The sequence below is a fragment of the Lingula anatina genome, chromosome 8 (genome assembly GCF_051362555.1).
Source record: "Lingula anatina isolate TDL-2025a chromosome 8, LinAna3.0, whole genome shotgun sequence".
Taxonomy (NCBI): Eukaryota; Metazoa; Brachiopoda; class Lingulata; order Lingulida; family Lingulidae; genus Lingula; species Lingula anatina.
The window spans coordinates 16894045-16920586 of record NC_141774.1 but is presented as its reverse complement, the minus strand read 5'-3'; the positions used below and the strand labels follow the sequence as shown (position 1 = coordinate 16920586).

The window sequence follows — 26542 nt, the reverse complement described above, 5'->3', positions numbered from 1 at the left end:
ATAGTAATTGCACAGTGCATGTTACTAGACCTTTGTCCTAACTCAGTAGTTAGGAATAGGATGTTTGGATAAAAAGCTTCTATTCAACTCGCTTAGACCTAGGGCGTGATGCTATCATCCGATGAAACACGTAACTGAACCCTCTACCTGAACCTGAAGTCCCTTTAGCTGAAACAAAAACTGCCCCTTGAACATGTCCATTTTTTAATCGTCAAATGATTTGTGATTTCATTGAACGTCTTTGATCGAAAGCTTTCAAGTGACAATAACCGAACCGTGTGTTGATTATTTATTAAAGCGTAATTAAGTTTATTCAACATGATCTATTTTGTAAACGATACTTGCCAAGATTGAGCTTGGATTGATCACCGTCACTATTTAGCTACTCGCCTATAATGCGTGCTGAACGACAGACAACTTAAAAATATTATCTGTGTAACTGTGCAAATGAACGCATTTAGTTAAAATATAACGAAGCCGGCATTTAATCCATCGAACATATTTATATTTGTTCTTTTAAAACCAGTGTAAGGTTAACGCCAAATCAAAGCAAACCTTGCAGACTGGTTTTGTTTAAACTGTCGTGCATCAAGTAAAGCTAAGTAAAGCCTGTTTCTATTTCACAGTGTTCATCCCAGCCATAAAACTGCATGAAGGCTAACAAGACTCCGTAGACCTGTGCTTCAGGTTCCCAGGTGTCCCGTGTAACACAATAATATCGAAGGCCTGAGAGTAATACATATATGAGGCCGTGTATGAAAGATTTAACAAATTAGAAATTCAAGAATTTAAACATGCTAGGTACATGCACATCACTTAATAAGTCATTTCACAAAAATCGCATCTAATTGTTTAGATTAACCTTTACTTTTATCGATCTCATCCAATTGTCTCAACCACCTAAAAGAAATATAGAGAACATGAGGAAAAGTAACACGTTTACATGCAGGCGAAGGAGTTATGCTTCAATATTAATCGCGAACAATATCAACAGCGACTAAAGACCGTTGCCTGTCTTTCACACTTTTACACAAACACCCAAGGTTTAATAAAGGGAGTCGCGGCGCGATATCTATCTCTTTCATTCGAACAAGCAAAGGGCTGACCCGAAGTAAGCTTTCTATACTAATGTCCTTTTTATTGTATATTGTAATTACTCTACTTGCTCGCCTCCATTGTCTTGTAAAAGTGAATGTGTTGTATTCACACACGAGTTGAAAGAACTTTGCATAACTCCTTTGCCTTAAGTTGCATAATGTCTTTCTCAAGGTTATAATCAGTGTGAAGAGGGTGTCTTGCCTCATTTAAAAAGGGTGTTGTTCTTCATACTGGTGGTTGCTTAACTTATGCTAATCTTAAACTTTTATGTACCAATATGGTTTTAATAAATCGCCAAAATTATGAATTTAATGAACATTGTGTATCAAACGTTTTGATACGATTTAAATAAATGGACGAGGAGGATTACGGTATTAGGTTCTATTTACCTCTGGCTTTAACTTCGCCCTGCTATACAAATGAACAAATGTTGCAGATCGTAACAAAAAACTTTCTTATAGTGTTTTATGACATATATGATTTACACATTTGATAGTGAAACACTCCTCGACTTTAACGAATCACCTGACGTAAACTGTCTACCCGCGCTCCCCGAAAAAACTGTTTCTTTTAATTTTGAAATGAATTGCTTTTAAGGCAAAGAAGTCCATTAAACCCTTTCGTCTCAATATCATTGTACAGCATGTTGTAATCGATATTTAAAAAAGTTAATTTTTGTACTCCGCTTTCATCGAGGATATCTCAAGTTGAGGTTACAATTACGTTGCTCGCCTATGCTACTGGAATATATATTTAAGGACAAATTAAGCTTTGTAAAGTCCCTATTGTCACACACCATAGATACTTTATTTTGTCTTGAATGAAAAAATAGCCTCAAATTATCGTTTTGTGCTTAAACCTTTCATTACTTGAACCAAGATCTGTACTATAGCTACCAAGACGTGCATGCATCAAGTTGGGTCTGCTGGGGGAGGGGAGCATTTAAATGATAAACGAGGAAGTCTACCTGCAAAAGCAGCAGCAGTGGTTTAAATAATCGCTATCTAGACTCCTTTTTCTTTGACAGCAACATAAAAAGTGTTTAGGGAGAAAGTTACACAAAGACCCGACGTTGTTTTGTCTTCAGCATTTCCTCTTCCTTGTTATCTGCAATTACTATCGTCAATTAATGAAATCGAGAAAGCAATTTAGTGACGGCACATTGAATATAGTCACTACCTGTAGGTGCATTTCGCTAAGTGTTTACAAGATCTAGCGACACATTTTATCGCCACGCGTTCTAGCTTGATTAGTTTAGAAAATTAAACAGTTACTCTGTCGGCTCTCCGTCATTGCTATGAATCTGACATCGAATTTAGTCCAAAATATTAGTAAATTCAGAATTATTAGCTAAAACGTAAATTGCCCTAATTTGTCAGATAATCAAAAATGCCGGTGATCCACGCGGAGGGTACGCTTTCCTGAAGGTAGCGGCGACGAACGGCGACGATATTTTTCTGAATAGTGAACCTTTATTAGTTACGAAAAGCCCCTTTTTCAACAGGCGCGTTTTATTAATTACTTAATGTCACAAAGTTAATTTATACAGGCAAAACTTTATTCAAGGAAATAGTTTCACGAAATGAACGAGAGTAAAATATAAGTCGGCACAAATATAAGGCATACAACAATAAGTCATGTTATGGATCATGTTATGGGCCATGTCGGATTATAATGGCATACCTTGATGCAAAACAGTCTATCGTTTCTTCCACCGCGAGTCCCTTTATTTAATGTAATGTATTACTCATTACCCGTTTCATTTGACACTCTCTCTTTTTATCTCCCTTCCCCTTTCTCTTGTTAGAAGGGGGGTAAATAATTAAGCACTCAAAATCTGCACCACCAATCTTCAGAAAAACATAAGTCAACGAACCAGTGGGCTGATCCACAACATCCGACACAGCAGAATGAATCAAATAACAGCTAGCACAAATTTATATGCAGTTAGCTATAGTGTCACTACATACATAATCAGCTGCACGCGCGAAGCTGTTGAACAAAAGGATAGTTCGCTACGGGAGACCGTTTGTTTACATAAGTACTCTAAGGGGGCGTGGCTACCCAGGCGACCAGGGGTTTAGGCTAGTTACTATATGCCGTCAACAATCGTTTAGCGACCCTATCATTATACACTCTCTCTATTGTATTTTCCACCGCATTAATCGCAGTGTAATCTTCAAATGGTCCACGGGGTAAATGTACACATTCTTAATCCGAGTACGGTATGTTTGTCTCTCTAAGACCTTGCTACGCTGAAATCCGCCTTCTAGTGACAGCAAAAAAATTGTCCCGCGACAAAAAAAAGTGCAAGGGCCTAGCATTAGATTGAATATCAATTGCGTCATTTCCACTTCGTTAAACACAAAGAAACTAGTAAACATTGCGTTTCGAGAACGTGATCGGAATACCACTTATGCGTCAATACGGAATACTGACGAAACGGTGTTCGCAGCATTGACTAGTCTATTCACTAAGCCTTGGGCATAATTTTGCCCATGACTTATCTACTGCGACGCTTATTGATTTGCCCTTAGCATGAATACCTCATAACTGATAAAACAGAAACTGAATTTAGTTTTAAAAACTAACGCATGGCTACCAAATATCATCAAATCTGACTCATTTATCAGGTTAAAAGTGCACTTTCTGTGAACACGAAATATCCCCTTGCCTTTTTTTACTGTAATCAAGTCACACAAACAAACAATCAGAAAAACATTCCGTACAATACCGGTAGACAATATCGGAGCATCGATAGGCTAATTGAGAGTGTACTTGTCACTGATAGACATGAATTTACCCGTGATATATATACCTAGACACGTAATAGATACCTTTATTCAAACCGGTAATCATTTTTTATTGTGAGCAGCGTTCCTTCAAAGGATTTAGAATCGAATCCACCACACTTCAAAGTCTCATGAACCTTGAAAAATAAATCTGCCATCATGCAGCGGTTATATTAAAGGCTCCTCTGATATCTGTTATCTCTGATATCTGTTACGTCACGAAATGCATACCCTTTCCCCGCTTACCTCTTTTTACAAAAAAAAATATATATATATATATCCTGAACAGTGTTCTGCTATGTAGATATTTATAATAGGTACAAAGAAGTTGAAATTTTGGGATTGATAGACCAACCATTAAAGATACAGATGTTCCCGTTGGAAGTTTAGTTTGACTGAGGGTTAGACTGTCCTTCAGACGTGAATGATTGTAAATATTTATTATTACACATTGTAATTTCTGCTAACTCCTCCCAGACCATTTGAGTGAGGAAGTTGAAACCTTTGTTATGTACAGACCTATGGTCAGAGTTTAGTTTTCTACAACATAATTTTAGCTTTCTACTCCTAAACCATAACAGTGAGGAACTTAAAACTTTTGGGATTGATTGATTGTAGATGGACCCTTCAAATTTATGTTCCCGTGGGGATTGGGCTGTCTTTGGGGGTGGATGATTCTTCCTTCTTACATTAAGCATTTTTTGTTTCATCAATATTTTTAATGTTGTAATTATAATTAATATTTTCAAAAATCATACGTAAAAGACACAGGTATTGCTACAGATCTTAAGGGAATGGGGGCCCCAATGGTGATTCCTTTTTACAAGGTTGAGAAGTGCGGGGATATGCGATGACTATCCATCAACACCACCTAGTTTTGTCAGTGGATAAATCGAGTTATATAAACTGGGGATTTTCACCAATCTACTGTAATGTATGTGTCATATTTGTAATAAGATAAATTGTGTTTGGGGTACATGTATATGGACAAAATAGCCTTTGTATGATATTTCAAGGATCTATATTTTGCTGCGCCATGTAAACTGGCAAAATTCCAACTCACCATTCCTCCTTGATGTGCTCGGTGTTTCTCGTCAGCCGGACTTTTCTCCCCTCAAGTTCCTACTCATATGCATAGTGTCACAAGCAAACGCTCTTATAATTGCCCCTGCGAACTTGTGGGGGATCAACTCTATTTAAACAAGAAGCAACTTCTTGATTTAAAATAGGTTATGACGATCCCTCAGACAATAAAGAATCTTATTTCTTCACTCCCTAATGTCGTCTCGCTGTGACTCATTAGTTGTAAATCTAACTGCGCAATTCCATGTCACCGAATTGGAAAAAACGGTCTCAGTCAATAAAAGCCCCATAACAAACAAACGTAGTATTGATTTTAGCTATAGTGCTTGGAAGTTTTCCTCCTCAAAGCACACACACAAATAATGCCGTGCACAGGACGCATTATAGAATCAATACAGCACCTCTATAATGTGTTGTAATATTGAAGTTGGCGCACTTTGTAAATGCAAAGAATGATTTTTAAGACGCACAATGAGCGCCTGACTTTAGAGGATCAAGAGATGAAAATGCGTGCAACGACGTTTTCCTATTTATCCTGAAAATTCCACTCATGACATCTTTTGAAAAGGGTTTATAAGCACAAGATAGAAAAGATTGTGCATGCGTGAAAAGCCGTGGTCGGCCTATTGACATTTCATTATTGATTTATTTCCAAGTTCAAGTCATTCCCTCCAAAAATTAACAGTTATCTATCCTTGTAACGTGAAAGATGTCGATAACCTTACCACAAATATATTTATTTCTGATCACCATTTTTAAATAATTATAGCTTTTTTCTAACAAAAAAAACAACCTTAACAGAAACAGCGATTTCCAACAGACCCCTATACCACATTTTCCTCTTCCTTTTATTGCCTTTATTTGGTACCCCTTCAAAAATATATTATCCTGATCAGTGTTCTTGGAAGAGTAGTATAATCAAACCTACCGCTCTTTACATTTACTACATATGTAGCTGTATTTTTTCAAAAGTAAATATAATTTGACATCGCATGGTCCCTGTCTAGTTCATTTGATTGTACAGACTTGACATTTAATATGGAATATTTTTTTCCAAGTAATTTTTTACCAGTTTTTTCCTATTTTGCTGACTGATAAATGAAAATAAGGATTAAAATCGTGTTTTAATAACTTTAAATTATCTCTTTGATGTCATTGTGATATCAATTCATTAATGGAATTTGCCAGAGAAGCAAACAAAAACACATTGCCTATTCTATACCATACGACTTCCATTAAAAGAGATATTTTGGATCTCCATATTTTCCAAATTATCGTCTGTAAAAGAGTTAAACGCTCCACAAAAGACCCTCATGTCAGTTGCTATAGTCACAGTAATGGTCGCTGTTACGCCTGGCCTCTTCTGGCTGTTGCCAGCGCTCTCAAGCGGCAAAGCATTGCTTGGGGTAGGTTTTTAGAGTTCAATCTGGAATAACATTCCAGGCATCGATCTAAAAGTGTCCAATCTGGTCCAGTTTTGTTGTAGGACATGTAGGCAGTTGATTCGTCGAGTAATGGCCTACCGAAATATTGTCTATGTGGTTCAAATGTGGCGATTTTGATGACCAGGGTAGCTGCTCATTCCCTTGTTTCTGTAAGTTATCTGTTATTAAAAGTGCTCTGTGTGAACCTGCAACCTCACCGTGCAACCTAAAATTGTTCCTAAGGTGCCCCCTATCAAATGATAGTCAAGTGGTTCCGAGATTATTCCTTAATTTGATCTGGTTCAGGTTTTCGTCGATGACTACCATTGGTGTTTTGGCACCAATGTGGTATCCACTCCCAATACTGACGCTGTCAATCACCCTTTTCACTTAAGACCCGGCATATGCTTCGTCGTAGGCCTCTTCTGGATATCTGTAAACTCTGTTTTGACTAATTGGGCGGTACAGGTGAAATCTGACCTCAATAAAGAAAGCCATGCAGTTTCAGTGTTCTACCCAGAAACGGTCATGGCCCCCAATTCATTAGAGAAACAGACGACGATGTTTTGCTGTTTACAGTGGGTGCCTAGGAGGTCGTTTGGTGTTTTTACCTGCTTAACCCAGTTTGGTGTTCGCTAAGGGCTTTGAAAAACGCATTTTGGTGGCAATTCAACCCTCGTTCTGAACGGACTAAGTGTTTTTTGTTTGGTTGCAGCAGCGAATCCCGAAAGACAGTGGGTCCTGTACCCTGTAGGTAAGATTTTGATACACTGGGGGTGACCTCTGTGTAGGTACATCAGTCTGGGCATTACTCTATAAAACTGTGGGGACCGTTCTGTTTGGCGCTATGATCTGTCTGGTAATGTCTGTCTTTTTTGCGCCATTCTGCCATAGATTAAAAATGTGTAATGCACTACTTGACTCATCTTCCGCACTGCAAAACTGACCGCTTGCATGCAAAATTTCAAATTATTCTATGCAGTAGTTGTCGACATATGGATACTTTTTTGACAGAACCAAGCTTTGCCTAAGCCAAGCTTTGACCAGCCCAAAGGAACACTACCCAATTAAATCACTGCATATTACATAATGTAGCAGCGCAACAGACATGAAAGTCAGTTAATTGGTAGCGACACACCTGACTACACAGTTCTCCATTCACAAATCTTATATGAGATCGGAGTTTTTTGAAAACAGAACGCATTATTACCTAGGTATACCTTCGAAACTGAAATATTCCATATTAAATGTCAAGTCTGTAGAATTCATGTAAGACTTACCGAAGGCTCTGCCAGTAGATCTTCCTGTTGCATAAGCCTCAGATCATTTAGAATTTGCTTCTTCTCCCCCTAGTGTTCTTCCAGTGGAGGTGTGTTGCCAACCTTATTGCGCAATTTTTCACCGTCGCGCTGGAGAAACAGCCGTCATCTCGCGATCGATAACAGCTAAAAAAAACCCTGTGGCACATCAGACCCACGACAAAGCAGTTGAGTAAATAGGGCCTACCTGTAGCTCAGTTTTACTTTTCCTTTGCAGAATACATAGAAACGAGCATGTTTTGCGCTTACGCAAACACCTTTTTATGTACAGACACAGATGTGTCTGTACATATAGCCATCATCTGCGTCTGTCGTCGCCGTGCACTTTTACCGATAACACGATAAGTGGAAAACTGTTTTTTCTTTTGGCTTGAAACTTACAGAACTGATGAATATTCATAATACGCAGGTCAAGTTCGAAAATCAGCATGATCGGGTCACTTATAGGGAATTTATGCTGTTTTTTCACTTTTTTCAGCACATATGCAGCACCGATAACACGATAAGTGGAAAACCATTTTACCTTTTGGCTTGAAACTTACAGAACTGATGAATATTCATAATACGCAGGTCAAGTTCGAAAATCAGCATGATCGGGTCACTTATAGGGAATTTATGCTGTTTTTTCACTTTTTTCAGCACATATGCAGCACCGATAACACGATAAGTGGAAAACCATTTTACCTTTTGGCTTGAAACTTACAGAACTGATGAATATTCATAATACGCAGGTCAAGTTCGAAAATCAGCATGATCGGGTCACTTATAGGGAATTTATGCTGTTTTTTCACTTTTTTCAGCATATATACAGCACCGATAACATGATAAGTGGAAAACCATTTTACCTTTTGGCTTGAAACTTACAGAACTGATAAATATTTATAATACGCAGGTCAAGTTCGAAAATCAGCATGATCGGGTCACTTTTAGGGAATTTATGCTGTTTTTTTTCACTTTTTTCAGCATTTATGCAGCACCGATAACACAATAAGTGGAAAACCATTTTACCTTTTGGCTTGAAACTTACAGAACTGATGAAAATTCATAATACGCAGGTCAAGTTCGAAAAGCAGCATGATTGGGCCATTTTTAAGGAATTTATGCTGTTTTATCACTTTTTTCAGCATTTATGCAACACCGATAACACGATATTTGAAAAACTGTTTAACCTTTTGGCTTGAAACTTACAAAACTGATAAATATTCATAATACGCAAGTCAAGTTCGAAAATCAGCATGATCGGGCCATTTTTAGGGAAGTTATGCTGTTTTTTCACTTTTTTCAGCATTTATGCAACACCTATAACACATTTTAAGGAAAATCGATTGGCCAATTGTCTTGAAAGTCACAGTAGTGATCAGTGTTACTGAAATACAGATAAAGTTTTCAAAATAAGCTTGATCAGTTAAAGTTTGGTGAAGTTATACCTTTTTTTTTTTTTTGTATATAAGAGTTTTTTCCTCAAATTTAATTGTCAGGCATGTTAACAGTCTCATTTTTTAACTAATTAGATATTTTAAGTTGTTCTTTTGACATTTTCTGCATCTTAACAACCTTGTTAGTCAATTATATAAAAATGATGGCAAACCTGATATTGTGTATTGTGTAATAAGTGTCAAAAATGAAAAAAAACTCATATCTTTACAGTTTGTCACATTCAACCTTTCACTATGTTCAGAATCTCAGAATGGAGCAAGTTGGACATTTATAATTGTTCTATTGATATTTTTGCTTTGTCAACATATTTTTTTTTGATTGATCATATAAAAGTGACAGTAAATTGATTATTTTGTTTTATGTAAAAAAGGTGTTGAAAATGGAAATAAACTCTTTCAATACAGTTTTCTCTTGTTTACATTTTGGGATTTTCAAAGTATGACTCTGAACTCTATGGGCTAGTCACATTTTCTGAATATCCATGATACTTTTATTTTATTATTAAAAAATTTATGGTTATTATGCTGTTGAGCATTGTGTTATATTGCATCAAAATTGAACAAAACCCTATTCTGGGCACTGCCTCCGTAGTGGCGGTGAAAGGAAAACCATGTGACTTGCTCTTCTCACACTTACAGGAAAGAAACATACGATTGAAATACAGCTTCAGTTGCAAAATTGTCTCATTAGTTTATTGTTTGGAAGTCATACAGGTTTTTTGTGAAAAAATTTTGTGCATAATTAAAATTTGATGTTGACTGTGCATCAAATTTTAATTATGCATAACAGGTAACACTGATGAAAGTAAAAGCATAAGGCTTCAGGCCCATCGAAGTTCAAGTTTACAATTAGAAAGTGCCAGAATGAGAAAAATGAAAATTTCACAAAAAAATGCATAAATTTAATAAACAGTTAAACATAATGTATTATTGCATCAGAATTGTCAGTCTCCTGTTTTTGTGCATTATTGTTTTCTGCTTTTCTTAAGGTGTGACTTATGGGCCTGAAGACCTTTGATAGACAAATTTGTGTGGTCAGTCTTTAAATTCCCCTTGGGTATTCACTAGGCCAAGTTTACTGCTATAAACTTATTTGCCTAATTAAGTGGCCATTAAATTAGATTACATAAAGCACACTTGTTGATATTTCCCTGTAAACTCCCAAAGGTTAAGCTCTCTGCTAGATAACATAGTGGCCATAATAAGGAAGCAGTGAATAACAGCTTCATTAGATAATATTTTTGTTTTCTTTTTAATTTTTTCTCCAACACTGGCATTTATAAGATGTGACTTTTAACTCACATCCACCTGAGGCTCCGCACATTTTCTGTATTTCCACATAAGCAGTTGTATTGCTATTCATGTCTTTAAACACTATTTAATATTATCTTATGCACTGTCATCATTTTTCATATATTGGGACTTTCATCATGTGAATTTTAACTCTCATGGTGCTGAAACTGTAATCTTATTGAAGGGGTGGATTGAGACCATCTTCTGGGTCTCCTGGAAGACAGTCAGATTTTAAAGTTTATATTGATGGGTATCTATTTTTTTCTGTTGGAAGACCATCAAAATGGAGGATGGATCAACAAAAATACTTTAGAATACTGTCAGAAAATATTTCTGGATCTGCTCCTGTTATTGACCATGTTACCTGTTGTGCATGATGAAAAATCAGTGTTGACTGACTGTGCTATTATAAGCATTATTTATTATTAATCAAAATTGACAAAATGACCTCTTTTGCATCTTTTTTTTCTGTTTTTTTTTTTTGTCTGTACATTTGACAGCTTTGCTGCCTTGTGTATTTATAGAGTCTCCCTCTGTAGTTTCTTTTCATGCAGCGGCTGTCGCGCTAAATATATCACACAATTGAGAATGGTAGCCCTGAACCACCTTATAACAATAATGGTGAAGTAGAAATGGGACTTGTCATGCACCTTTTTTTTTTTCAATCAATCATTCACAGTCTGAAAACACGGTAGATACATTCGGTTTCGCTGGGCTATCCCAAAACGACCGCCAGCAACTTTACCCATGCTAATAACTCTATAGATTTGAATGTAATAAGTACATTTGATTTAATATGAGGTCATGATTATGTATATTGATTTCAGTGTCATTCACAAAGACGCAAAACCGTATTACTCATTGCTCAAGTCACGATGCATTTTGACCCTTGTTAGTACTAGAGGGATTTTTTTCTATTGAACAAAAGCAAATGCAGATTGTACTCAAGACCAGAAAAATATTTACAATTATATATTTGAAATTAAATTGGTCTCCTAGCAAAATTAAATGCAGATTGTACTAACGGTAAGATAAGAAAATAAAATACACAAGTACATAAATATAATTGAAGAAATATTGGAAAGATATTTATCAGTGTGATGGCTTATCTCGCGGTTCACGACGCCATGATTGAAATTTCGATCTGCAATAACAAATAGTATGATATCAAATCTAAACAGCAGTTGATGTCCTGTCCTTGTTCAATGTGCACGCTTTTTCTCAACCTGACCTCCCTGGGTCAGTGCGGTAGTTGTGCCGTCCACTGAATTACAATGCTGTTGATTGTGATAGGTGAGATGTATACTGGTTCAACTCGTTTCCAGCACGAAAACGAAGTAGATACTCCAGCGCAGTAGACTACTGCAATCATACTGCAAACATGCTTCAAATCTGCTTCGATTGGGGAGCTAATAAGCATATTTGAAACATGCTTCTATCATGCTGCTAATCTACTGCATTAATGCTCCTCCTCTGTATAACCCTACATGTATGTAATTTTTGAAGTAGAATTGCAGTAGGCTCTACTGCATTTCTACTGCAAATATGCTCCACACCACTACTGCGTTAATGCTTCTTTACTACTTCGATACTACTGCATTTTCATGCGGGTTTACTCAATTTCATAGAATTTCATAGTAATCAATCCAATAAAATGAATACCATATGTACATTTGATTAAATAAAGATACACAAGAAAGTTTGTACTGTAACAAAAAGGGAAGGTTACGTGGACGGTAGGTTTAATTACTTTGTTTTGCTTGTTACACTGGTTTGGGAGGGGAAATGAGTGGGAAAAGTAGGTGTTTGAATCTAAAGATATTTGCCCAGCATATCTGCGGTTATAATCTCATTAATATTTGGCTCACTACGGTTACAGCTACGTGCTCTTCCTCCTGTGTTTCCAATCAGACATCTACGCATTCAATTATTTTGTCATTAACCTATATGTGTAACAGGATGTTATGTTTCAATGTTCGACCTACAATCCACTCATAAACAGGATTTGAAAGAGTTAACTAGTCACATTGCTTCACCTGGCGGCCATACTCTATTTTTACTAGAGAGGAACAACCACCAAGTGTGCGTAAAATGAGAACATACATGTATATTTGGATGCCCATACTGGTCTGGATAGCGGTGACGAAAGAGGCAGTTGCATGTCAAAAAGTTGAGAGACCGGGTAAGATAGAGAACAAAAGTAATCTGAGAGCACGGGCAAAGCAATATACATGTAGATAGCCATGATATCTAATTTGCAAACCCGGATTTAGGTAAGATTGCAGTCACCCCATGCCTATCACGCAAAGTGTGTAGGTTAAAAAATCACTACTTTAAGATATTCCTCTTAGACTGGGTTCCCATACCTAGATACACAAGGGGTTTCTCGCTAAATTGTTATCAGCTTAAGCAGCTTAGATGTCTGGCACGCCTACTGAAGCTGCTAAACGATGTATAATTACCCCCTAGCAGATTCAGTAGGCGTGACAGACATCTAAGCCGCTTAACAGACATCTAAACAGACATCTAAGACATCTAAGCCCTTGGAGATGGATCGATCTGTATGGAGGGAAGAGCTTTGTTTCTCTCGAAATTTACTACTTAATTATAACAGTTACTGTAGATAGCCTGTTCTTACATGAATGTCATAAATACAATATGGGTTACCGCTAGAGTGTATGCATGAAGCCGTGACAAGACGTTTTGACAGGAAGGAGAGAAAATCCACATGTCATATATTGCTGCAATAAACGACATATGTATCGGCAGATACACTGCATTATAAATATAGCAATTCCTTGATATCCCCCAGATTGCTGCTGTCCACATCCAGACTGTGCCTCCATCTATCGGTCGGGCGTACATCAGAGCGGCGTTTACTGGCTCAGACCGTATGATAACAAAGGAGGGTTCTGGGCGTATTGTGACATGCTGACTGACGGGGGCGGATGGACGGTAAGACTCTCTCTCTCTCTCTCTCTCTCTCTCTCTCTCTCTCTTTTACACGCGCACGCACACTTACACACACGCACACACACACATCTGAATATAAAACCAGTTAATGATAATGGTTACAGTGGTTCAGTAGTTTTACAAATTACATATTGAATTTTCATTTGCTTTTTCCTTATAGAACTTCTTATAGCATCATTAATATGTCTTTATTTTGCGGGGTGGCAATTGAGATCATCCCACAAAAATAGTAAAGATGTTATCGAAATGCTCTCTTTTTAACTATAACGTAGGTTTTCCAGAGACGCAAAGATGGTTCAGTTGACTTTTTCCGTGGCTGGAAGGCATACAAAGAAGGGTTTGGATACCCCAATGGTGAACACTGGCTTGGTGAGAATTTGTGATCAAAATGGAAACGGTTTTGAGAAATAAAGATCTTTTGCGCTCACAAATGACAATGATTGTATTTGTGTGACACAGACTTGATAATAAATCTACAATATGAAGTAAAAGTTTAAGAGTTATTCATATAGTTTTGTTTTATTTTATGAGTAACCATTGTCATGCCTTTTAATTAAAAAATATATATATATTTGCCATTTATTGTTTTTACAGGCAACGAGTTCCTCCATCGCTTGACGGGACAGATGGTGTACGCTTTGAGAGTAGACTTGAGAGACGGTAACGGCACCGAAGCCTACTCAAAAACATCCCTCTTTAAAATCAGCGATGAGGCTGGGAAGTACACGCTTACCCTGGGGGACTACTCGGGAACGGCCGGCGGCACCTTGACCGGTAACGGGACCCCTTTCAGTACGAAGGACCGGGACAACGACGGTTCTCCCGTTAACTGTGCGTCCACCTACAAAGGTGCCTGGTGGTACACCGACTGTCATTCTACCAACCTGAATGGGCACTACTACAACGGACCGCACGACTCCTATGCTGATGGTGTTAATTATCGTACATTCAAAGGGTACCATTACTCACTTCCTTTCACTGAGATGAAGATACGTCCAGCCGATTTTTAAAATTATTGTGTTACGGATTGGAGCTTTTCATTACAAAAAATCAAAGACGCTTTAAATAATGAACAGCAATGCAGATATGCCAAAGTTTTATTATTTTTTAAATAATAAAAACAAATGTTCTAAAACTTTGATTTTGCTCTATAAGGTAATCATATAGAGGTTCAGTGTTGAGGCGAAATGGTCATTTGTTGCAAAATGGCGAATTTAGAAAATATAGGTAACTGTGCATGGTTAATACTGGTCTTTGTGTTCCTTGCATGCTTTATCTATCTCCATTTTACAAACACAATGTGCTAGTTGGTACGAAATTTTCTTAAGTCTGCAATCACAGACATTTATACAGCGGGTAAAATAAACGAAACGTGATGACGCACTGGAGAATTCGTCAATCCAGGTTGAATCAGCTACCGGTCTAAAACAGAAGACACTTATATTGCCTGTAAAACAAGTTCAATGTTTTTGTTTAAGTGCACCACTCTGAAAATTCAGACGGTAAAGTTGTCTACAAAAGTCTGTCTTGAAGACTGCAATAATATCATGTGTCTGCTCCACGAAAGTTGAAGATTGATACTATGAAAGGTTGTTAAGAATAAAAGCCGGCGAGGTTTCTTATTTATCTATTTATTTATTCATTTATTTATTTATGGTGGGTTCCCAGTGGGGATTGGGGTCGCGGGGTACACCTCACTAAGCGTCACTTATCTAAATCTTTTAATAATTATTTTTAGATTAAGGTTCCATCTAACGCTCGTGCTAGGGAGTCATGTTATTTTAATTACATGTAGGTCACTAACCGACCAATCAGATGCAGGTCCGGAAGTCGTAATTGTATAGCATATCGATCCCCGACACATCTTGCTGTAGTATGAGTGCTATATACTGATAAGTTTTTGTGAAAATTGTAAATGGGTGTTCGTAAAAAATAAGCCCTTTTTGATAATTGCAAAAAATGCAAGCCAAATGTGGCTTCGAAAAATCGGCATCATTATTTGTTTTCTCTACCGGGATTGGGGACTTCCAATTTCATGTCTTCGACTGATTATAGATAGCCTATCTTAAATACAGGATACAACCATATCTTAATCAATACAATTTAGGTACATGCGACATGGTAGATGGTAGTTCCACAAAAAAGATAAAAAGGACTGATACCGTCAGTGTGTGAGGCAAGACAGCAAGCGTTGAGCTTTTCCCTCAGGTTCCCTTAGGTTGCCAGATGAAGCTCAGTGCCGACGAAGGTGAGTCGTTGCATCTTAGCAAGATTTGCATTGCAGGTTTGAATGAATGTCTCAATATTGTACGCAGTAAGTGAATGAATGATCCAGTCCATCGTTAAATAAGAGCTCTTCTTTTCAAGATATGTTCGCTATGCTTCGAAAAGCCCCCTTTGCACTTGCCGGCGTCATTTGTTCGACCATGAATCTGGTATTGCTGTGTTCGTAGAGAGGAGGCACAAGCATCGATTTGGTTGCAACATGAATGCTCAATGAAAGGCCAGTTGTCGGCACATAAAGTATTTTTTATCTCAGACGGGGCCGAATTACGGGACACAGAAAAGACACCGACCAGTGTAAGGGGGGCTTTAGTATACATACAGGCAAAAGAATTAGCACAGTTTCAAAAAAATGTTTTTGTTTATATTTGTACTTGCAAAACGGGAAAGAGTAAGTAGGCTTAGTACTGTGTATTTGGTGTTAGGATCTTCTCAGGGTTAGACTGTACAGTTAACTGTATGTGGCTAACGCTGGTTTACTCGTTGAGAAGATACTGTCGGCTTATGGAAACTCATCTATCTAGGCGGTTTTTATTCCGTATTATAGTCTTTCCAATTAACGACCGAAAACAACCTCATACCAGTTATTATCTGAAATCCTAACCTTGTTAATGCTTATATAATAATGCTTATTAAATAATGCTTGAATAATGCCCTTAACACTGATACTTCATGTATTTTTTCTCATTTTACAATTGTGCAAATTTATAGCACCCGTTTGTACATACGGTGAAATTGCTAAAATTAAAGATTTAAGTGATGATAATTATTATCTGTAAATTAGTTAATTAGCGCAAGCACCCGGTATATATTGCGAAAAGCACAGCTGATGTTAGAGACCGTTTACAGTGAATTTTGTCGACGTAGCTGTTATGCCCTAAAACTACGGGGACTCTTGCTGAATACAATCAGATCAACAAGTTGGTCAAATGGAACATATGATATTTCTACGTTAATTGTGGAATTCAAATCTCACACCAAGAATTATTATCTTTGTTTTCAATTACGCCAGGAGGAAGCATTAGCTCAGTATCTTGCCCACTATACGGCCTTGCTAGGAGAGATTTAGAAGACAATGTTGCAACTATTGGTAATTGATTAGCAGCAGTAACTTGGCTTAAACACGTCTTTAGTCAGTAAGGAGCCGTCATATATGTTTATATTATAATTGGTTATACAGGTATAGCATATTCATTTATAATCGCATTATTTTCATCTTCCTAGGTAGATGCATTCGTTACAATGAAAAACATTGTCGTAAAACAACTATTAGGAACCAGGCCGTGTCATAGATAGTTTCTACACCTTTCCTCACCAGCCGGAGACTATCATCACTCAAGTGCGATTAAATGGTTCACTCGTCTAGACATGCATGCTTGGTATATTATACAGTACAACATATCCAATTTGAATAGTATTTTATCTACAAGCTGGTTTTTCTTCAACGCGATTAATTATCCGGTAGAGGGCCACAATTAGGAGTTACGGCGTTTAAAGGGTAGCAATCTGATGTTGAAATAGGCAAACCTACCTTTTATCAAACCAGGTCATCTTGTCGAACAGTAAGCCAACCATCAGAGCAAATGCACTCGATGGCCTTGAATGTTTCGCCCTTTCACTGACGACTGTGCGTAATTAACCAATTAATGTAATTTGTAAATCCAGGGCTTGATTATTTCTAGGTTAATTTATTACTATCTAGTTTTTGGAATAATAATAAACATAAAAACAGCTATTGAGGAAATTGACCCAGCATCATTTATGGTTAAAAATTGTTAAAAGTGCCCTTATGCTGGTTTATCGTGTACAGCATATGGACATTGCTTTTCTTCAAATAAAGTATGGTTATTTTACTTATGACATATCAGCAAAAGGATGATTATCTTTTCTTCACATCGTGAGCAGATTTTAACAATTCCGCTTAGAAGTTATGATGAATTTATATCAGTCTCGTTACACTGTCCTCTGTTACAGTATGAACGTTTTGAAATCTTTCACTTGCACATTTGTTTCCTCGTCCCCTGCCTGCTCGCTGCCCGGTCGAGTAAGTGAACCACCTTTTTTCTGCAGTACTGTCATAGATACACGTGCATGTGCTCTCTACAAAGGGTGTAAATTGTTGGTTCAAAATTGTCTAAAGACGATCAAAAACTTACGAAAAGCATGTTAAACAAAACTGTCAGTTTCTAAATTATTTCTAGGTTAATTTATTACTATCTAGTTTTTGGATCACTTCCGTGATGGAGGTAGAGCTTAACTGATAAATTGCACTCGTTACGGTAAAAAATTGGTAATTTTCAGTTTAAGATAGGTTTATAGATCATTATTGCATCAACATTTGTAAATAAGGTATACATAAGCGATAAATAGAACATTGCTGAAATTTCTAGGAAGATTGTTATCATTTTTTCCAAAAATCTAACTAAATTGCTTTGTTCAGTACATCTTTAAAGTTGCTAGTTACAAATGTATGAATAATTGCCAAATTGCCCTATCTTATGTTACAGATTTAATTCGATCAGTGATGTGGCCACTGTATACAGTTCTCATCACAATGTTAATGTTGTACAGACCGGTGACAGGTAGGTATATCATAATGAAAATATTTCCCTTTAAATAATACCACACTTCTGCTGATAAATTACTTGTAGCATTGTTTGGCCACTTGTTATTTTTGTTTTTCCAAGCACGGTGCAGTTCTCGACTTAAATTAACTAATCTATATTTATAGGCCTACCTTTAATCTAAACAAGTAGATTTTTTTATCCCTAATCGGTCCCTTTTATGTAAATTGGTGGAAGCACATTTCTTCATCTTATATCTGTTATGTAAAACGATATCCCCTTTGTCTTGTGTGTGAATTAACAATGATAATTACTTCCGTAAAAAACCTAGTACGAAATGTATCGCTCTGCACCATAAAACAGTTATGTTTCAATGGCTCATAGTAATCCAAGTGCCTCCTTATGACAAAACATCTCCCTCGAACACAGTCTGCACCCTGTGCCGTCTTGGAAAGAGGTTAAATATCTAACATTTATATCATTTCAGGATCGCACTTCAGATTCGCCACAATCAGCTGTGCACCATCTCTGGGTAATGCACTGCAGGTCAGTTGTGCTCTTTCCCTTTGCTCTTCGTTGTGCTGTGACTTAGATCCGCGGATCACATATATCCGACCAACTTAAAACCAGTGCCGCCTAACGTCCTTTAAGTTTTATATATTTTGAGGAGAAAATACAACGAGAACCCAGTTTTATAGGGATATCCCATGGCAGCCACCATTCTGGAGCACTAAAGTGCTACGAGTGAATTAAAGACAATTAAAGACAAAGACAAAATAAGATTATTCGACCAACAACACGAAGTGCTCATTTTGCTATTTACTAACGTGTTTTCATTGCTTGCTTGTATCTAGGCGCGCTGTTCTTGGCGGTCGTCTTGGAGATTAAATGACGGTCCTTGTGGCAACCCATGCACGGAAGCTGACATAGGGCAACTGTCCAATAGGGTACTGGGAAATTGGCGGTGCTTCATAGGTAAATAACTAAGACAACTGGTGAGGACATGTTAACATAGATAGATTCAGCATTGGCAAACATACAGTTAGATTTTTATTCACTGTAACATATGCATCTACATGTATCTGGGTAGGTGAAAGTGACAATATAAATGTAATTTTCAACGAGTATGCTATTAACCAATTATAAAATGTATGACTGCTTCTTACTTACTAAAGACATTTGTTAAAGCCAAGTAACTACAACTACATCATACAGAGTACGGGTGAGTGACGCTACTCAATATAATCTTAATCGATTACCACTGATGATCGATGTACTCGCGCATGCAGTGATTTTCTTTTTTTAATCTTTTACTTTAGGCTGCGGACCAGTAACAAACGTTGCCCCACATCGATACTTCCTCACTGCCATAGACAGGAGCGACTTTTGGCAACAGGGATACAATGACTTTACATTTAATCTGCCAAATGCCAGGGTGTTCACGGTTGGGTAAGTCTTTTTCTGTTCATCAATGCCATTGGACGTCATATCCAGCAAACAGGTCACGTTCGGATCACGTGGCTAGCACGTTTCTATGACGTTAGAATGTGGTAGTAACGTGCTAGCCACGTGATCCGAACTTGAGGTGTTTGCTGGGTATCCTAACTCAAGTACATCTTTTCACCTCTGCCAAGTGGAAACGCATCGATATATATATATATATATATATATATATATATATATATATATATATATATATATATATCGGATAAATACATTTTTCTCCTTTTATTCGGATTACGGGGTCATCCTTATATCCTTTTATGAATATGCTATTACTTGGAAGATTTATAAATGGTCCCATTGGGTGTTTTCGTTTCCTGCAGAAGCCACTTTTTATTTTCCGAATTGGCTTCAGTGCGCTTCGTGAAACGAAGTCATTATAACAGCTTATTCGTGATTTTCTGGATATTCGACTGGCATTATCAGTGAGATATAAAAATAATTTTATTTACTGTGATTTGTGAATTGATGAATTTATTTCCCGTGAACTGTGATCTTTACAGTAGGTTCGAAAGTACCCGCGTGGAATACGCAATCAAGATATTTATCCCAACTAACGCAACTAACTACGCATCGGGTGAAAATTCACATTCACCAAGCGGGACGTAGTGTAGCGCTTTTTTCAAGTTATCATATCTCTTGACCCTTTTTTGTTTTGACCCGTTCCAGTCATTTTGTGTTTGAAAAGGAAATGCAGTGTGGTTGGATGTTTGTTGTAATATTAATCATCGCATGCCTTTTTTTATTATTATTATTATTATTATTTTTTTTTTTGAACCTATGCTTTGTTACATTTCATACCGAAGACCATATGTTTTTCTTGAATTTCAGGCGATAACTAGTGTGATATGCAGTTTCAATGATCGCTACACCGTAGATGTCACGCCCGTCTACTATTGCAACGCTGGCAGCTGCGTCGAATTCGACACGAGTGAGTTTTAGACGTATACTCTAATTTTCCCTAGGTACTCCTGCTTACGCGAGTTGGGCGTTAGTTTTAGTAACTCATCAAAGTCAACATCATTAACATTTAAATCTCAGCATAATGAAGGAAAATGTAATGAAAATTCACATCACAACACAGTGCGTCGAATACTTTAGTGGTATAAATAGAATGGACGGGTTTTGACTCGAGGAGCAGTATAGAAAAGCGATCGTAATTCTTTCATGTCGATCTTTTAGTGGAATGACCATGTAAATAGTAGTAGTGGTAGTAGTAGCATTCTTTCATGTGGATCTTTTAGTGGTATTCACCATGTTAATTTTATTATTATTATTATTATTATTATTATTATCAAGTTTCAATAGTGTATTCGCTATAGTAGTTTGACATACATTGTAGGTTCCAGGTGTACAATCATCACCCTTGCTCCCTGTATATGTCAACTGTCTACTTTGCAGGTCCTCCGCAGAACACTCCCCTTGTGAACGGGACTATTCTGTTCTACCAAGGTCTGGTTCGGGATTTCTTCCCATCTTTATTCGTCCTGTACCCCAACGTGGTGCCAGACCCAGACAGCGGCAACCGGCGGACGTATCTCGCTCAAAATATCTATGGGGCGGTTCTTCAGGGAACTGTTTCCCTCATTGCCTATTTCATAGTGCATGGTTGCACGGATCCCAAAGTTGACTTAACGTGCTATATTGGATATATTTCATTTCTTAATGATAAATTCAATATGTTGGATTACTTTCAATATCTGTATAATAATTGTCTCTTGTTACATGTACTTGATGTTTCATTTCGCTTTCCCATTTAGTATTTGTCTTGTCTTCTTTCCATTTACTTTGTCTTCTTCTAGTAGTCATATCTTGAAGTTAAAGTGCCGCATATAGTTTCATATCTGATGACAATAAGCATTCTTTTTAGCCCCGAATATCTGTAATCTTTCACCATACTGTAATTTTATACCGCAGACATTTCCCATATACAGAGTAATTGGTAACTTGGTAACTAATGCATTATATCGATCTCCAAATCGATCACCAACACTAGATGATTCGTCCCAGCAAAGTCAACAGTGCTTCAGACCACAGAAAAGTTGTCCAATGCCAATATCCATGAAAATGATACTAAGGGGATTCCACTGATCCTCTTACAGTTACGGTGAAAGGAGGCAACCCCGTTCTTTGCTCATTGAATACCATCATACGGCACTGGACGAGTAAAAGCCATTACACCAAGAAAGTTTGATTACCGTTGCCTTTGTTTTCCGAAAACGAATCCCCTGCTTTCGAGCTTCCTGTCTTGTTTAAGCAGTATCCATTTCCTGTGATAAGCACTAGTATTATGGACGCATCTATTCTTCGTCTCACAAAGCAAACACTTACCTGAGAAACCAACTGCAATTTTTTGTAGACAATAGAATATTATTTGTTGCTATATAACGAATGGGAGAATGTAATAATAACGTAATTATTTTTACTTGTGTAGTTCAGAAAGTGCCTTGAAAAAAGTACCAGACATTCGTCTAATCATTTTTATGTAACTTAACCAAATATAAGCTTAGAATGACTGATAGTGGAATTAATTTTGACGAAGGCAAGCAGCGCCACGGACAATGTTACGACGGTTCAGATAACCGTAAAGAGAACCAAAATAATGATACCGTGAAAGACCCACAAAAGGTTATCGACTCCAATATTAACGTAACGGTACAGAACGAAATAACCAACTTTGCAAAGGAAGTGAGTATCTTAGGACTGAAACAATCCGTCGACCCAAAGTTTTCGTACGTAAGACGTAGCGTTTGGCTGTGCATCGTTTTGGTTGGATTTGGATTTCTGATCCATCATCTACAAAACCGATTTGATTATTATCTCTCCAATCCGACAACCGCGAAGTTCAATATTACCAACAATGACACCTTATTATTTCCTACGGTCACAGTCTGTAATAGTAGTCCATTTAAGGCCACCAGTTTGGCACGAAATAATGAGACAGAAATCGGTGCTCTGTTTCATGCCTACTTTGGGGCACCCAACTGGTCGGCGTATGATCTCAATCACATCAACTGGACTGAATTTTACTTGAGAAATGGATTCCAAAAGTCAGATTTGTTTATGTTCGTAAGTAGCATTTGTTTGAGTTTTTTTATGTCGTTGATGTTGTTGTTGTTTAGTTGTTTGTTTTTATTTTCATTTCTGAGATAATGCTTTCATAAATTGGCTGATTACATTATCTGTATCATATCTTTAATTGAAAAGTACACCGTCAGCAATGTTGAAAGAAATTATGCACTTGAAACATTTAACGTTTAACATTCTAAATATACAGTGCCAATGGAAGACGAAGAATTGCAAGAGAAACGCATTTAGGCCAGTCCTCACCGAGTTTGGATTATGCCATCAGTTCAATGGAGGTATCATGATTATATTATATTATATTATATTATATTATATTATATTATATTATATTATAAGGTATAAATTGATATTGTATCGTAAAATTACACACACTGGACAAAAGAAGTGTCACCCCTGCTGAGCCAATACTATGGGGAAGATAAATGACTGTGGAATGATATGCTCCTGGTATCATTTTATTAACATCAAATTTCACAAAAAAATCACAAAATGAGAACAACATATACATTCTACCAAAATATGCAGTTTCAAGTCCAAAATTAGTACTTAGTGGCATAGCCACGTGACCTAATAATAGCTGCCAGTCTACGAAGCAAGGATCCATATAATTGTCTGATAGGTTCAGGGCTTATGCTTATGCTTATGAAACACTGAAAATAACAGAGTTTCTCTGCTGGTTAGACGGGCATTTGTCAAAAGTTATATTTCTAGTGATTCATGTTTTCATCAACCACAATCAATTCGCCCACGCCGTGGATGCCGATGCAGCCCCACACCATGATGAATATGCTGCTCCGGGTTCGAAAATTCAGTACATGTGGTTCAAATGCTTTACCAGCAGTTCGCCAGCATCGTACCCGTCTGTCATCAGAGGTCAGACCAAAGCGACACTCATCAGAAAAAAAATAAATATAGGACCAATTGTCATGGGCTGTCCAGTTCCAGATCCTGTTGACCCTAGTTCACTCTACGTTGCCTGGACGACTCTTGGACGACCCATCAGAGGGAATTTGTCTCTTGATCCAGTGTTTCTATACCGAGACCAGACCCTCTGCACGGTTCTGACTAAACAATTCCATTGTATCGATATACTGACATTGCTTATATTCCGCCTCTTCAGGTTAATAACTTGCACCTATAACCGTTAGATAATTGTCTGTATCTTGCCATATTGGAGGAAGACAGGAATAACATTTGCTGTACATGTACAAGACCAACAATACAATCTCTGCTGGTTAGACGGGCATTTGTCAAAAGTTATATTTCTAGTGATTCATGTTTTCATCAACCACAATCAATTCGCCCACGCCGTGGATGCCGATGCAGCCCCACACCATGATGAATATGCTGCTCCGGGTTCGAAAATTCAGTACATGTGGTTCAAATGCTTTACCAGCAGTTCGCCAGCATCGTACCCGTCTGTCATCAGAGGTCAGACCAAAGCGACACTCATCAGAAAAAAAAATAAATATAGGACCAATTGTCATGGGCTGTCCAGTTCCAGATCCTGTTGACCCTAGTTCACTCTACGTTGCCTGTTTTGTAACGATATAAGAGGTTTCAGTCTTGCTACCTGCTGTACACTCTATGAGCATGTAACCGACGCCTAGCAATTTTCACAGACACATTCTTATGTGTGAAATTTTTCCACTGTGTTGTCAACTGACAAGCAGTGTCGAACTTTGACAACCTGGACATCCAAATCAGTCGTCGGTGTTCACGGCAGGTGGTCTTTCTTGGACGACCCATCAGAGGGAATTTGTCTCTTGATCCAGTGTTTCTATACCGAGACCAGACCCTCTGCACGGTTCTGACTAAACAATTCAATTGTATCGATATACTGACATTGCTTATATTCCGCCTCTTCAGGTTAATAACTTGCACCTATAACCGTTAGATAATTGTCTGTATCTTGCCATATTGGAGGAAGACAGGAATAACATTTGCTGTACATGTACAAGACCAACAATACAATCCCATGGTACAGCGGTTTTATACTAATTAGTCACATTATAAGTAGACCAGGCATTATAATTACCCAAGATCTTCCTACTTTTATTACTCTGAGTTAGGGGGTGACACTTCTTTTGTCCAGTGTGTGTAGGTGAAGGCAATACAAAGTATATCTGTGCCACTCAAACACTTTTTTTGGACAAATTATGATGAGTTACTTTGAAAAAAAACGTAGAGAGAGTCACAGCATAAGGTTAGCAATAATAATAATAATAATGATAATAATATTTCACATAATTTCTTTCACATCAAATATTATTTTTTATGTTCCCAATTTCACAGAAGTTTTCTATCCAGTGTTTACAAATTATTACAAATTATTACAAGCCTATCCTTGCATGTGCATTACACTCCGTTTCAGTATCTGCGGTTTTTATTAAATGTATCTGTAGGTGAAGAGATTCATCAGGTTGATATGGAAGGTTCTAGAAATGGACTTGAGCTCTATCTGGACATACAACAACAGAATGAATATACTCAAAATGTTTTGAGCAACGGAGCACTGGTAAAATATCGTACATATATATTAGCTTCATCCCAGATTTAAACTTTGATTAAATATTGAAACGAAAAATTTGTGTGACTGTAGATTAGATAAATATGAAAAGGTATTATTTGACCTAAAATTAAAAACTAAGGAGAGAGCACTGACGCACATTAAAGATTAAAAATTTGATTGCTTGTTTATATTTCTCTTCTTATTTTTTTGTTTTAATTATTCTTTTTTTTATGATTATTGTATGTATTTTTAAGTTGAATGTCGCTATGTATTTGTGTATTATTTGTGTATTATTTTAGATACTATTACATGACCGACACGACCATCCAGACATGCTGAGTTTTGCCATCCATACCGTCCCTGGAGAAAGCGCCTTTATTGCCCTTAAACTGAAAAAGGTACATGTAAATACACTAAATTAGTACAATAAAAGAAGACAATACCGCCATAGAAAAACAAAGCAGATTTTGATTGATTCAGTTATCAAATGACTGCAATCTGACGGTACCGAAAATATACGGTTATTAGGGCTGACTGCTACTAAATAAATGTTATCACATTTGTGTCTACTTCTTTAGCTATGACTATTTCTCTTTAAATCACAACTTTGCTTTAGTAAAAATAAGATATAAAATTATTCTGCATACGATTTTAGGTCTTGTCAGATGATTGAGAACAAACTTCTATTTATTTGACATAAGTTCACTGTCATTGTAACCAACATGTTCCGTATATCCTGCAATAAGTGTGTTCGATAATAAGAACTTTTTTCAGTCGGTAAACCTCCCTGCTCCCCATGGCAACTGTGGCGAGAGAAAATTGGCTTACTACAAAAAGTACAGCAAAGTAAACTGCCGTGCGGAATGCCTGTATGTATCTATGGTGTAAGCAAAACGATAACAGTCATAAATTCTGTTGAGTCAACAATATTAGTTTAGACATTCATTATTATAAGTAAAAATGTATTTGTATGCACATGGTTGGGTCGTAGAATGAATATAGCTTGAACTTTGCCAAACAGACGTCAATATTTAGTATTTGAATGGGCACACATTTTAAATCAAAATTTTGTTTTGAGACAAGTTAATATAAGTCAATATAAGCTTTACGCACTGTGGTTGTGTCTAAATATCTGAAATATCAGAATTGTATAACATATGCATTAAGAATATACA

The 26542-nt window shown here is 37.1% G+C and overlaps 3 protein-coding genes across 3 annotated transcripts in view; 2 read left to right on the top strand and 1 right to left on the bottom strand.

The window, feature by feature from the left end:
- LOC106159946 (ficolin-1) overlaps positions 1-7787 on the bottom strand; it is a 50651-nt gene extending 42864 nt beyond the window's left edge. The window contains exon 1 of the mRNA XM_086994327.1: positions 7678-7787. The gene's annotated coding sequence lies outside the window, so the exon portion shown is untranslated. The remainder of the gene's footprint in view (positions 1-7677) is intronic.
- Positions 7788-12433: 4646 nt separating this feature from the next.
- Positions 12434-14663, top strand: LOC106176132 (fibrinogen C domain-containing protein 1). Its single transcript, XM_013558371.2, has 4 exons — positions 12434-12627; positions 13258-13400; positions 13691-13787; positions 14013-14663. Exons 1-4 carry the CDS (start codon positions 12537-12539, stop codon positions 14426-14428), a joined length of 747 nt encoding a protein of 248 aa, XP_013413825.2. The 5' UTR covers positions 12434-12536; the 3' UTR covers positions 14429-14663.
- A 981-nt stretch (positions 14664-15644) lies between these two features.
- LOC112041562 (uncharacterized) lies at positions 15645-21937 on the top strand. Its single transcript, XM_087018794.1, has 7 exons — positions 15645-15666; positions 18209-18283; positions 18753-18811; positions 19120-19240; positions 19585-19714; positions 21111-21302; positions 21871-21937. Exons 1-7 carry the CDS (start codon positions 15645-15647, stop codon positions 21935-21937), a joined length of 666 nt encoding a protein of 221 aa, XP_086874920.1.
- Positions 21938-26542: the final 4605 nt, after the last annotated feature.